General features: G+C 37.3%; 2 protein-coding genes across 26 annotated transcripts in view; one reads left to right on the top strand and one right to left on the bottom strand.

Annotated features, from left to right (window-relative positions):
* Positions 1 to 15,366, bottom strand: part of FAM185A (family with sequence similarity 185 member A) — a 142,130-nt gene that overhangs the window by 30,270 nt on the left and 96,494 nt on the right. For all 5 annotated transcript variants that reach the window (XR_014067205.1, XR_014067207.1, XR_014067206.1 and 2 more), the window contains exon 8: positions 8,234 to 8,287. Coding sequence is in view for 2 of the 5 variants with exons in the window: in XM_081535811.1 (XP_081391937.1) it covers positions 8,244 to 8,287 (44 nt within the window). In the remaining 3 variants the exon portion in view is untranslated. The remainder of the gene's footprint in view (positions 1 to 8,233; positions 8,288 to 15,366) is intronic.
* FBXL13 (F-box and leucine rich repeat protein 13) overlaps positions 1 to 15,366 on the top strand; it is a 215,269-nt gene that overhangs the window by 181,200 nt on the left and 18,703 nt on the right. The gene's annotated exons all lie outside the window — the stretch shown is intronic.

The raw sequence follows: 15,366 nt of genomic DNA, 5'->3' as shown, positions 1-15,366 counted from the left end.
AAGGGGATGACAGAGCATGAGATGGTTGGATGGCATCACCGACTCAATGGACATGAGTTTGAGTAAACTCTGGGAGCTGGTAATGGACAGAGAGGCTTGGCGTACTGCAGTCCATGGGGTTGCAAAGAGTCAGACATGGCTGAGCGACTGAACTAACTAATACCAAATAAATTGTGGTCAATATTCAAGGCGAATAAAAATTAGCTTGTTAAGGAATTATCTTTTTGGTTGCTCTCACCTTCTGAGATGGCCCACATTCTGCCTGTGGAGTGTGTTTGTCTCTAAATAAATGTGCTTCTTACCTATCACTTTGTCTCTCACTGAATTCTTTCTGCAATGAGACATCAAGAACCTGAGCTTCATTAATTCCTGAGATCAGGTGTGTGATCTTGGTTTAAAGACCATGGGTTCAAGTCCCAACCTGAGTTCCATGGTTTCAGCTGGTGAATCAGTGGGGGACAGGTGATAAGGCACTCACTCCCCCAGCTGAGTCCTTCCTCAGGAGCTGCTGCATCCCAGGGTAGGCCTCTTCCCTGGATCAGAGCTAATCCAGCTGCTGGTTGATACTATGAGGCAGAGGCCAAGCCCTCTTGCTTCAGTTTAAGTCAACTTGGAAGAGTCCGTCCTTCCAGTTCAAACTGAAAGGATGTAAAACATCTGGGCATACTGCAGAATATCTCAAAGGTTCACTACATCAACGAACGAATGTGAGAGGTATATTGGAAGCCTTGACTAGACATATTTGTTTCAAAGAATGGGAAATAAATCCTGCAAAGCATCAAAGTTCAGCTAAAAGTATATGTACACAAAAAAACCTGCATGCAGATGTTTATAGGAGTTTTATTTATAATTGCCGAAATGTGAAAGCATCCAGTATGTCCTTCTATAGGTAAATAGATAAATAAACATCCAGACAATGGAACATTATTAAGCAATAAAAATAAAAGAGACACCAAGTTGAGAAAAGACACGGAGGAAGTATTAATGCTATTACTATGAAAGAAGCCAATCTGAAAAGGCTAAGTACTGTATGATTCCAACTATATGACATTCTGGAAAGGCAAAACTATGAAGACAGTAAAAAGATCAAAACCTATAGGAGAGGAAGAGATTAATAGGTGGAGCACAGAGGATTTCAAGGGCAGTGAAACTATTCTGTATGATACTATCATGGTGATAACATGTCATTACACATTTGTCAAAACTAATAAAATGTACAACACCAAGAGGGAACCCTAATGTAAACTATGGACTTTGGGTGATTATGATGTATTGATACAGGTTTATCAATTGTAACAAACACACCACTCTGGTGGGGCATGTTAATAACAGGGGAGGCTATGCATGTGTGGAGGTAGGAGATATATGGGGAATTTCTGTAACTTTTGCTTAACTCTGCTGCGAACCTAAAACTCTTCTAAAAAATCAAGTCTATTTAAAAAAAAAAAAAGAATTATCTTTTTGTTTATATTTTAAAAAATTAAGTATCTATGTAAATGGCAAGACTCCTTTTCCTATGGTAAGGAGATAGTTTCGAATATGATCTTAGAAGAAACAATTAAAAAATTTTTATTCCTATGAATGAACCAGTGCATTTTGGGGGGCTTGCCAGGTGGCCCAGTAGTAAAGGATCTGCCTGTGATGCGCGAGAACGTGGATTTGATCCCTGGGTGCACTTTTTAGTAGCACCTAAATTATAATTGATTAAACATATGTATGTATAAGAGCATTAAGCAATTCTACGACACTACATAATTAATTACTACTATTCTTGAGAATGCTATAAGAGAATATACAAAGTAAAAAGGAAATGGATCATTGTTTTTCATTAGGATTATGATTTTAGACATATTTCCAACATCCCAGTTAAATTAGTATAATACTCAGGATATTGATGTGTACACTTAGGCACTGAATTAACCTTTTTGCTTTTGGCAACGTGTATGTGCCCTAAGCCCCCAGATTTTTTTTTTTTTTTTTTCCATCTTTACTCAGCCTGACTCCATATCTACTTCTGTTACAATCTTATAACACTGTGCATCATGTTCACCTACTACAAAGGCAGGCCTCTCTGTTTAAGCCCTCTTACTGCCCACCTGTGTATGAGCAAGGCTTGTCAAATCTTGGAGGAAGAAGGTCTATAGGGCCAAAATGGACATACGGAACATTCCTTTTCGTACACTAATTTTATATCATGCAACTCTGTTATAATTGCTTACTAGTTCTAGTAGTTGGTATGTTTTTTGTTTTGGCTTTTTGTTAATTCTTTGGGGATTTTCTACCTAACAGTCATACCATCTGCAAACACAGGCATTTTTTTTTCCTTCTCTATCTATATACCTTCTATTCCTTTTTCTTACTGAATTAGTTAGGACTTCCAGTATGACATAAAATAGGAGTGAAAAGGGAAAACATCCTTGTTTCACTCCTGATCTTAGGGGGAAACCATAGGTTTCTTTTCACCAGTATGATGTTAGCTATAGATTTTCTGTACATGTTCTTTATCATGTTGAAAGAAGTTCCCCTCTATTCCTAGTCTTGCTGAGACTGTTTTTCAGTAATGGGTGCTGGGTTTTGTCAAATACAATCTCTGATATGATCATATAGTTTTTCTTCTTTAGCCCATTGATGTGATGAATTACATTAGTTGATTTTTGAATTTTGAACCAGCCTTGCATATGTCCACAGCATTATTTCAAAATGGTTACTAAATACTTTATTCCTCCTCTTGAGTCTTTGCTGTGAGAACTTAGAGGCCCTCCTACAGGTAAAGCTCATGAAAGTCTGTAGGCCCACTTAAGGCTGGCCTGCTAGGAATTTTTCTCTCAGGCTACTCCATTTTCAGTTTCCAGCAATTAGTCAATTACCCTTTCAATGTTTCTACTGGTACTGGCTTCAGCCACAAGTTTCCACTCCTAGTAAGCCCTAATTCTTTGTATTTGCCTGACTCTCCAATTTTGACAGTGGTAGTTTGCTTTATGACCTCAATGATCTGACAGATCTAAGGAGAGCTGCTGATTTTCAGTTTGCTCAGCTTTTTTCTTGTTTTGAGGATGGGAGTGATAAGTTCCAGACTTCCATGACAGACTGGAAACTGGAAGTCTGGAACACGAGTTTTGGATCCCTGGATGTTGGCTGAATCAGTAGCATCCAAGAAGGGATGACCAATGTACAGTGGGTTCTGAATCAGATCTTGAGGCCCAGCAATGAAGTCAGGAACTGAAAGTCACTGGAGCCAAGAGCAGAGGCCCATAGGTAAGTTGGGCAGGTAGGCGGTCATTGATGAGCATGGCACCTGTGGCTGTTGTGAGCTCTCTGCAGTGTGCCTGGCTGTGCTTATATGGGGCCTGTGGCTGCCCCAAAGTTCAAGTACTTTCTTTGGTCAGGTTCTTCCAGAAAGATCTTCAGTTTCCTTAGTACAACACTAGAATTTTATTTGCAATTACTAAATTGGAGAAAACTTAGATTAAGTTCAACTTGAATGAAGAACTCCACGCCCTCATGTAAGACAATAATCTGTCTAATTCAGATTAACTGATTTTATGAAAATGTGACAGTTTGCTTAGTGACTGAACTGAAAACATTTGGACTGGACTTTGTATGTAGTGGTCACTGAGATAATCTGTTTTTGAAAAGAGAAATCATTCTAAAATCTTTAAAGAATATTGAGGTTGGGTCTAATATTATTCTATTAGAAAGAGACTTAGAAAAATCCAATACCACTCAGTCATTGTTAGCTAACATTAATTTAGCATCTGTTACATGCCAGACACTGTTCTAAGTATTTCCCATATAGTAATTACCTACTTTATGAGATAGGTAATACTTTTGATTTCACTTTACAGATAAGGAGACTGGAGTTCAGAGAGGTTATGAATCTTACCCCAAATAATGAAACAAGCAAGCATGTAAGCTAGGGTATAACATGTCTTATTCCAGAGTGACAATTCTTGCCATTATGCTATGATAAAGGAAGCTACAGAAGGATTCAGTTGAGATACATAATCCAGCATGGGAATGACAATGAGAGCCTATCTGTTGGAAAATCACTTGTTTCTGTTTTTACTCTATGTATAGGTAATGTGAGGTGTTCTCTGTGTCCTAGTAATGATGAATGTATGGGTCCTATGTAGTTTTATCTGTTCTCTCAATAGATTTTATGGCTTTGGGAAGAGGGGAAGATTCAGATGTAGGTAACTGTCATTGCTCTTCAAACCCAATAATGGCCTCCTCTTTATTTATTAGTATTTTTTTAATGAAAAAAAGTATCTCTAACAGAGCAGGCTATCTATCTTTTAAAACCCTCTAACCAGAATGCAGTGGGTAGGACTTATAACCACATAAGAGAGGTAAGAGGCATGTGGTAGTGGTTCAGCTTAATCTACTCTCTTGTGTCTTTTCTGTCTAGTTTGTTGTTTATATTCTTCACAAGCTGGTTTACTGGTATCTTGAAAATGGCACCGCTAATGAATTTTAAGAGCCCAGTTAAAGTCTAGGTTAATGTCATATTCTCTGATGATCACAAAGGTATCTGATTACTTTGGTTTTGGGTGAAAGCAGCAGTGGAGGTGCTAGAACCTCCACATCCCTCATTGTTCTCTTAGGGACTCTTTTTTTTTGAGATCCTTAATTTTGCCCTAACTGCTTGGACACTTGAAATAACAAGTTCCTTTTCCCCTTTAATCTTCAGCATGTTTTGACCTCTTTTATCCTGACTTACAAACTTTTGATTTTATTTTTTATTTGATCTTTAGTAACAGATTTATCTTGACTTACAAAGTCAAGAGAGGAGAAGAGAGGAGAGATCAAGGAATAAGGCACAGGGGAAGTGTGGCCATATGGGGCTAATTATAAGCTATTTCATAGCTGGGAGAACAGCAAAGCAAGATCCATGGCTATTCATCTGGCTTTCAGCCTAACCCAGGAATATTTAGTAAGTTGAATGGTTCTATAGATACGGGTCTGCTCCAGGCTGAGTCCAACTGAAGACTGAGGATTCAGAGTTCTCAGTCCTGTACCCTGGACTACCTGCGCTAGAGATCTGAAACCCTTACAACTAGTGTGGAGCATCTACATGGCTACTCAGGTTGGAAAGGCCTAGGAGTACTCATCTCATTCCCCAACAGTCCTATCTGCGTCTTCCTCCTTAATAATCGCCTATGGCCAGCCTATTCTGGAAGTGTAAGAAAAACTGGATTCTTGTTTTGCCCTAGCACTCATTCTGGATTCATTCTTGACCTAAAAACAAGAACTGAATGACTCGCCAGTGACTCTTTTCTTGTTACCATGCTCTACATGGTAACAATGTTTTTTTTTTTTTAAAAAAACATTGATTTCTATTTGGTTTCTAAGATTAAACCATTCAAGAATTATCAAATCATGGAATTTCAATAACTCCACCTCTTCCCCAGGGATACAGTTATGTTTATTGATTGCAAGGGAAGCAACAAACAGAAGATCCATTTCCAAAACAGCCACAATTCTTGGCCTCTGGTTCAGTGGAAGCTCTGAAATCTCCTGCATGTGGGAAAATGGGGCATCCAGACATCTGGACACTTTATCTCTTGGCTATACTACTCAGGAAAATTCTTTATCTTATCCACTAATATAGGTTACTATTAGGAAGTAACTGACTAAACAGTCTACAATGGTGATACCAGAAGATCCCAGGTTTAGAATTATTTTACATGGTCTTAGAAGAAGGAACTAAGGAATCCCTCTGGTAGAATTAAGAAGGGGGTATCTGAAACCTTATGGAAAAAGCACCTCCCACAAAACCTGGAATAAGTATGAGCTTTGTTACAGAAATTGATGCTTCATGGCTACCCATGCCAAGAATAGTCTCCTAGGATTTATAATAGAACAAAATACTCTTTAGAGACCTAAGGCACCTGAAATCAACTGAGTCACAGACAAACTCCTACTAAGATACCTAGGCTTTATTCTCTTTTCAAAGGCTATGAGCAAAAGAAATAAGCTCAGAATTCTCCACTGCTCCTTATGCTAGTGTGTTTCCAATTGTTGAGCCAATTCAATAGAATTAGAAATTTGCCAGCACTTCAAAGGATATGGGATTTGACAGCTTGTCATTTTCCCACAGTCTCTACTGTTCAAGGCATAATGGAGTCTTGGGTACCATGTTTTCATGTCTGATAAACAGCTGAAACTGACAACACCCCACACAAGTCTTGGCTTCTTGCCTACTCCCACTGGAGAGAACCATTCTCCAACAACTGAAATGCTGATGGATTCATTAAATGAATGCACACATCTGTTATTTTCACGTTGAACATCCACAGAAAAAAACTATAAGAAAATGTGTTAAAGGAAGATAATCCTTTGGAGGCTTCTCTCAATTTAAGCTGTCCCTGGAACATTAGTTTATCCTATGTAAGCTAAAATTTGCCAAAAGTTAAAGAGAACCTGTAAGATTATAGCAAAAAAAAAAGGGCAGGAAAAATAAATGTCAGAATCTCACTTTCCTACAATAGTATGAGTTTATGCTTCTTAAGCCTAAGTGTCTAATGTGTTTTTGGTCTCTCTTGTATGCAGCATGCCTAGGCTCATTGCACCTCACCTGACGTGAACTGAGCACCTGAAGCATGTCTTATAGGAGCTATGATTTTTCTATGTTATGACTTCTAATAATCCTCTTTGTTAACTTCCAGTTAAATTGTGTGCATGATATTTCTTCATCTCAAACCCTCCAGCACGTTGAAGGTGGTGAGGTAGTGTTCTCATGTCTTAATTGGCAGGCAGGATTGTTCTACAGCCTCTCTGGTACCACTCCTGACAGACAAAAAGTCAGCATTTACATAGGGTATTACGTCTGCTAAGGGATTCTGGAGTACACATTTTCTCTCTACCTTCCAATAAACCGGAGAGATAGACAGTTGTTTTCATTCTCCTCTTACAGATGAGGAAATCTGAAGTTAAGTAACTTGCCCAAGGTCACAGACACAACTTCAAATTTCTGGCCCTTTGTTTTTCTTCTAGACCAGTAACCTCCCTTGATTACATCATCTCTTATTCCATTATGCACCAAAATTGGAGATCAAAGCATCAATAATGGTTGATGAACTCATTATTCAATAGAGATTCTTAAATGGAAGAGGTCACAGGAGGACACTGTGACTTTATCCTTAAAGTTCTGAGCTGCCATTTTCTTGGGAAAGAAGGAAAAAAAATAAGTCGAGTGGCTGACTGTGCAAATAGAAACCCATCAATTCTTTAAAGCTGATTATTATAGCTTAAGTAATTTCCCTGCCCAAAGATCTTAATTGACATTTATCCAAAGAATAAATATAGATGACACATGAAAAGATGCTCAACATCACTAATAATTAGAGAAATGCAAATCAACCCTGCAATAAGGTACAACCTCACAGCTGTCAGAATGGTCACCACTAAAAAAAAAATCTACAAATAACAAGTGCTGGGGAGGGTATGGAGAAAGGGGAACCCTCTTATACTGCTGGTGGGAATGTAAATTGGTACAACTACTATGGAGACCATTATGGAGGTCACTTAGAAAACAAAAAAAAAAGAATTACCATAATATCTAGCAATCCCACTTCTGGGCATATACACAGATAAAACTATTAATTAAAAAAGATACATGTACCCTATGTTCATAGCAGCACTATTCACAACAGCCAGGACATGGAAACAAAGTAAATGTCCACTGACAGATGAATAGATAAAGAAGATGTGGCACATATATACAATGGAATACTGTTCAGCCATAAAAAGAATGAAATAATGCCATTTGTAGAAACATGGAGAGATTTTCATACTAAGTGAAGTAAGTCAGAAAGAGAAAGACAAATACCATATGATATCACTTATATGTGGAATCTAAAATATGACACAAATGAAATTATCTATGAAACAGAAACAGAATCACAGATACAGAACAAACTTGTGGTTACCAAAGGGGAGGGAGCTGGGAGAAGGAAGGACTGAAGTTTGGGATTAGCAGATGTAACCTAATATACATAGGATGGATAAACAACAAGGTCCTACTGTACAGCATAGGAAACTATAGCTTATCTCCTGGGATAAACCATAATGAAAAAGAATACAAAAAATATTGCATATATTGTATAACTGAGTTACTTTATAGCAGAAATTAGCACAACACTTAAACCAACTACACTTCAATTTAAAAATATTATTAATAATCATTTAAAGCAAAAAAAAAAAAAAAAAAAGAAAAAAGCAATTTCCTTACCCTTCTGGTCCTACAGGGCTGCTGTAGTGTCAGGTAACTGGGCCACTCGATATCCTTTTTTTATTTTTTAAAAATGGAAAAAAAACATCGGTTATATTTCAAGCCACAAAAAAATACCTAACTGACCTTTGTGTAGTCCAACCTTAGCTCATTTTTTTTTTTTTGAAGATGAAAATCTAGGATTTTCTTTCAACAGTCCTAATTTCAAATTATAATTTAAAGATACTTTGTTTTGATCTTTCTTGATCTTCCTTCCAAAATGCATTTTCTTCTACTCACTCAACCTGTTTATAATTTTCTTACATTTGACATCTTTTTATGTACATGTCACATTTGATACTTTAACAGTAATCCCCTTGTTTTTACCAAATACCTAGAGTCTGTATAGCCAGTATGTCATTAAGGTTTACTGACAACCAAAGGCATACCATTGAGTAGGTTTCTCTAGAGAAAGCATTTACTCTGGCAAGTGAACGAGATAATCTATTTCAGTGTGACAAGAAAATATTAGATTAAAACCCCTGTAGTTGGCACCGACTACATAGGAAGGGGCCTATAGACCTTGAGAAGTACAAGCTGGACCAAGGAGCTATCTGAAAATGAACTGACCCCACACTGTCCGCAACAGCTCCAGAGAAAGTCCTAGATATATTTTTACTATTATCATTTTTAAAATTTTTAAAACTTTACTATTATTATTATTATTTTATTTTTAGGTCCCCTATTACTCCTTCAATTTTCATTTTTATAACCTACTACTACCTTGCACAAAAAAGACCCTATTTTTAAAGCAAACTTCATATATATATATTTCATAATTTTTGTGACTGTTTTTTTTCTTTTCTTTTTTTAATATTGTATTTTTGAGAATCTAACCTCTACTCTAGATTTTTAATCTTTGCTTTTTTGTATTTGTTATCAACTTTGTATCTTTAAGAACTCAATCTTGTACCCATTTTTACTTGGGAGCGAGATCACTGTCTTGATTGCTCTCTCCCGCTTTTGACTCTCCTTTTTCTCCACCAGGTCGCCTCTATCTCCCCCTTCTCCCTTTTCTTCTCGACCCAACTCTGTAAATCTCTTTGTGTGTTCTGGCCTGTGGATAACACTTAGGGAACTGATTACTGGCTGGATCTGTCTCTCCCCTTTTGATTCCTTCTTTTTTCCTCCTGGCCATCTCTGTCTCCTTCCTCCCTCTTCTCTTCCCTGTGTAATTCCATGAACATCTCTGAGGGATCCAGACTGTGGAGAGCACATAGGGAAGTGATTACTGGCTAGCTTGCTCTCTCCCCTTTTGATTCCCCTCTTCTCCTCCTGGTCAGCTCTATCTCCCTCCTCCCTCTTCTCTTCTCCATATAACTTTGTGTGCCTCTCCAGATGTCCCTCACTGTGGAGAAACTTTTCATCATTAACCTAGATGTTTTATCATCAGTGCTGTATAGATGGAGAAGTCTTGAGGCTACTGTAAGAATAAGACTGAAAACCAGAGGCGGGAGGCTTAAGTCCAAATCCTGAGAACACCAGAGAACTCCTGAATCCAAGAAGCATTAATCGATAGGAGCTCATCAAATGCCTCCATACCTACACTGAAACTAAGCACCACCCAAGGGCCAACAAGTGCCAGAATGAGATATACCATGCAAATTCTCCAGCAACACAGGAACATAGCCCTGAGCTACAATATACAGGCTGCCCAAAGTCACAACAAACCCAGTGACATCTCAAAACTTATTACTGGACACTTCAGTGCACTCCAGAGAGAAGAAATCCAGCTCCACTCACCAGAACACCTACACAAGCTTCCCCAACCAGGAAACCTTGACAAACTACCAGTCCAACCCCACCCACGGTGAGGAACCTCAAACTGCCAGAATACAGAAAGGCCACCCCAAACACAGCAACACAAACAAAATGAAAAGGCAGAGAAATACCCAGCAGGTAAAGGAACAGGATAAATGCCCTCCAAACCAAACAAAAGAGGAAGAGATAGGGAATCTACCTGATAAAGAACTCCGAATAAGGATAGTGAAAATGATCCAAAATCTGGAAAACAAATTGGAGTTACAGATAAATAACCTGGAGACAAGGATCGAGAAGATGCAAGAAAGGTTTAACAAGGACTTAGAAGAAATAAAAAAGAGTCAATATATAATGAATAATGCAATAAATGAAATAAAAAACACTCTGGAGGGAACCAACAGTAGAATAACGGAGGCAGAAGACAGGATAAGTGAGGTAGAAGATATAATGATAGAAATGAATGAAACAAGAGAGGAAGAAAGAAAAAATAATTAAAAGAAATGAGGACAACCTCAGAGACCTCTGGGACAATGTTAAACGCACCAACATTCGAATCATAGGAGTCCCAGAAGAAGAAGACAAAAAGAAAGACCATGAGAAAATACTCAAGGAGATAATAGTTGAAAACTTCCCTAAAATGGGGAAGGAAATAATCACCCAAGTCCAAGAAACCCAGAGAGTCCCAAACAGGATAAACCCAAGGTGAAACACCCCAAGACACATGGTAATCAAATTAACAAAGATAAAACACAAAGAACAAATATTAAAAGCAGCAAGGGAAAAACAACAAATAACACACAAGAGGATTCCCATAAGGATAACAGCTGATCTTTCAACAGAAACTCTTCAGGCCAGAAGGGAATGGCAGGACATACTTAAAGTGATGAAAGAAAATAATCTACAGCCCAGATTACTGTACTCAGCAAGGATCTCATTCAAATATGAAGGAGAAATCAAAAGCTTTACAGACAAGCAAAAGCTCAGAGAATTTAGCACCACCAAACCAGCTCTCCAACAAATGCTAAAGGATCTTCTCTAGACAGGAAACACAGAAAGGGTGTATAATCTCGAACCCAAAACAATAAAGTAAATGGCAACGGGATCATACTTATCAATAATTACCTTAAATGTAAATGGGTTGAATGCCCCAACCAAAGGACAAAGACTGCCTGAATGGATACAAAAACAAGACCCCTATATATGTTGTCTACAAGAGACCCACCTTGAAACAAGGGACACATACAGACTGAAAGTGAAGGGCTGGAAAAAGATATTTCATGCAAATAGAGACCAAAAGAAAGCAGGAGTAGCAATACTCATATCGGATAAAATAGACTTTAAAACAAAGGCTGTGAAAAGACACAAAGATGGACACTACATAATGATTAAAAGATCAATCCAAGAAGAAGATATAACAATTATAAATATATATGCACCCAACATAGGAGCACCACAATATGTAAGGCAAATGCTAACAAGCATGAAAGAGGAAATTAACAATAACACAATAATAGTGGGAGACTTTAATACCCCACTCACACCTATGGATAGATCAACTAAACAGAAAATGAACAAGGAAACACAAACTTTAAATGATACAATAGATCAGTTAGACCTAATTGATATCTATAGGACATTTCACCCCAAAACAATGAATTTCACCTTTTTCTCAAGCGCACACGGAACTTTCTCCAGAATAGATCACATCCTGGGCCATAAATCTAGACATGGTAAATTCAAAAAAACTGAAATCATTCCAAACATCTTTTCTGACCACAATGCATTAAGATTAGATGTCAATTACAGGAGAAAAACTATTAAAAGTTCCAACATATGGAGGCTGAACAACACGCTGCTGAATAACCAACTAAAAATCACAGAAGAAATCAAAAAAGAAATCAAAATATGCACGAAACAAATGAAAATGAAAACACAACAATCCAAAACCTATGGGACACTATAAAGGAAGTGCTAAGGGGAAGATTCATAGCAATACAGGTTCACCTCAAGAAACAAGAAAAAAGTGAAATAAATAACCTAACTCTACACCTAAAGCAACTAGAAAAGGAAGAAATGAAGAATCCCAGGGTTAGTAGAAAGAAAAATCTAAAAAATTGGGGCAGAAACAAATACAAAAGAAACAAAAGAGACCATAGCAAAAATCAACAAGGCCAAAAGCTGGTTCTTTGAAAAGATAAATAAAATCAACAATCCATTAGCCAGACTCATCAAGAAACAAAGAGAGAAAAATCAAATCAACAAAATTAGAAATGAAAATGGAGAGATCACAACAGACAACACAGAAATACAAAGGATCATAAGAGACTATTATCAGCAACTATATGCAAATAAAATGGACAACTTGGAAGAAATGGATAAATTCTTAGAAAAGTACAACTTTCCAATACTGAACCAGGAAGAAATAGAAAATCTTAACAGATCCATCACAAGCATGGAAATTGAAATTGTAATCAGAAATCTTCCAACAAACAAAAGCCCAGGACCAGATGGCTTCACAGCTGAATTCTACCAAAAATTTAGAGAAGAGCTAACACCTATCCTACTGAAACTCTTTCAGAAAATTGCAGAGGAAGGTAAACTTCCAAACTCATTCTATGAGGCCACCATCACCCGAATACCAAAACCTGACAAAGATGCCACAAAAAAAGAAAACCTCAGGCCGATATCACTGATGAACATAGATGCAAAAATCCTTCACAAAATTCTAGCAAACAGAATCCAACAACATATTAAAAAGATCATACATCATGACCAAGTGGGCTTTATCCCAGGGATGCAAGGATTCTCCAATATCCGCAAATCAATCAATGTAATACACCACATTAACAAATTGAAAAATAAAAACCATATCATTATTTCAATAGATGCAGAGAAAGCCTTTGACAAAATTCAACATCCATTTATGATAAAAACCCTCCAGAAAGCAGGAATAGAAGGAACATACCTCAACATAATAAAAACTATATATGACAAACCCACAGTAAACATTATTCTAAATGGTGAAAAACTGAAAGCACTTCCCCTCAAGTCAGGAACACAACAAGGGTGCCCACTCTCACCACTACTAGTTAACATAGTTTTGGAAGTTTTGGCCACAGCAATCAGAGCAGAAAAAGAAATAAAAGGAACCCAGAATGGAAAAGAAGAAGTAAAATTCTCACTGTTTGCAGATGACATGATCCTCTACATAGAAAACCCTAAAGACTCCACCAGAAAATTACTAGAGCTAACCAATGATTATAGTAAAGTTGAAGGGTATAAAATTAACACATAGAAATCTCTTGTGTTCCTATACACTAACAATGAGAAAACAGAAAGAGAAATTAAGGAAATAATTCCATTCACCATTACAATGAAAAGAATAAAATACTTAGGAATATATCTACCTAAAGAAACAAAAGACCTATATATAGAAAACTATAAAACACTGGTGAAAGAAATCAAAGAGGACACAAATAGATGGAGAAATATACTGTGTTCATAGATCGGAAGAATCAATATAGTGAAAAATGAGTATACTACCCAAAGCAAACTATAGATTCAATGCAATCCCTATGAAGCTACCAACGGTATTTTTCAGAGAACTCAAACAAATTTCACAATTTGTATGGAAATACAAAAAACCTCAAATAGCCAAAGCAATCTTGAGAAAGAAGAATGGAACTGGAGGAATCAACCTGCCTGACTTCAGGCTCTACTACAAAGCCACAGTCATCAAGACAGTATGGTACTGGCACAAGGACAGAAATATAGATCAATGGAACAAAACAGAAAGCCCAGAGATAAATCCACGCACCTATGGACACCTTATCTTTGACAAAGGAGGCAAGAATATACAATGGAGAAAAGACAATCTCTTTAACAAGTGGTGCTGGGAAAACTGGTCAACCACTTGTAAAAGAATGAAACTAGAACACTTTCTAACACCATACACAAAAATAAACTCAAAATGGATTGAAGATCTAAATGTAAGACCAGAAAGTATAAAACTCCTAGAGGAAAACATAGGCAAAACACTCTCTGACATAAATCACAGCAGGATCTTCTATGACCCACCTTCCAGAATATTGAAAATAAAAGCAAAAATAAACAAATGGGACCTAATTAAAATTAAAAGCTTCTGCACAACAAAGGAAACTATAAGCAAGGTGAAAAGACAGCCTTCAGAATGGGAGAAAATAATAGAAAATGAAGCAACTGACAAAGAATTAATCTCAAAAATATACAAGCAACTCCTGCAGCTCAATTCCAGAAAATAAACAACCCAATCAAAAAGTGGAACAAAGAACTAAACAGCCATTTCTCCCAAGAAGACATACAGATGGCTAACAAACACATGAAAAGATGCTCAACATCACTCACTATCAGAGAAATGCAAATCAAAACCACAATGAGGTACCATTTCATGCCAGTCAGAATGGCTGCTATCCAAAAGTCTACAAGCAATAAATGCTGGAGAGGGTGTGGCCAAAAGGGAACCCTACTACACTGTTGGTGGGAATGCAAACTAGTACAGCCACTATGTAGAAGAGTGTGGAAATTCCTTAAAAAACTGGAAATAGAACTGCCGCATGACCCAGCAATCCCACTGCTGGGCATATACACTGAGGAAACCAGAATTGAAATAGACACATGTTCATCGCAGCACTGTTTATAATAGCCAGGACATGGAAGCAACCTAGATGTCCATCAGCAGACAAGTGGATAAGGAAGCTGTGGTACATATACACAATGGAATATTACTCATCCATTAAAAAGAATACATTTGAATCAGTTCTAATGAGGTAGATGAAACTGGAGCCTATTATACAGAGTGAAGTAAGCCAGAAAGAAAAACACCAAAACAGTATACTAACGCATATATATGGAATTTAGTAAATTGGTAAAGATAACCCTGTATGCGAGACAGCAAAAGAGACACAGATGTATAGAACAGTATTTTGGGCTCTATGGGAGAGGGTGAGGGCAGGATGCTATGGGAGAATGGCATTGAAGCATGTAAATTATCATATGTGAAATGAATCGCCAGTCCAGGTTCGATGCATGATACAGGGTGCTCGGGGCTGGTGCACCGGGATGACCTAGAGGGATGGGATGGGGAAAGAGGTGGGAGGGGGGTTCTGGAAGGCGAACACATGTACACCCATGGTGGACTCATGTTAATGTATGGCAAAACCAATTCAATATTGTAAAGTAAAAAAATAGATAAATAATAAAAATATTACTAGCTATTACTTACTAACTGCTATGTTCCAGGCATTGTTCACTTCCTTTATTCATCTTAATTCACGTTATCCCCCTAACAACTATAT

This window comes from Giraffa tippelskirchi, chromosome 10 (genome assembly GCF_054371585.1).
Source record: "Giraffa tippelskirchi isolate mGirTip1 chromosome 10, T2T-mGirTip1v1.2.pri, whole genome shotgun sequence".
In the NCBI taxonomy this organism is placed as follows: Eukaryota; Metazoa; Chordata; class Mammalia; order Artiodactyla; family Giraffidae; genus Giraffa; species Giraffa tippelskirchi.
Note: the sequence above shows the minus strand (reverse complement) of the source record. Positions and strands in the feature narration are given on the sequence as shown.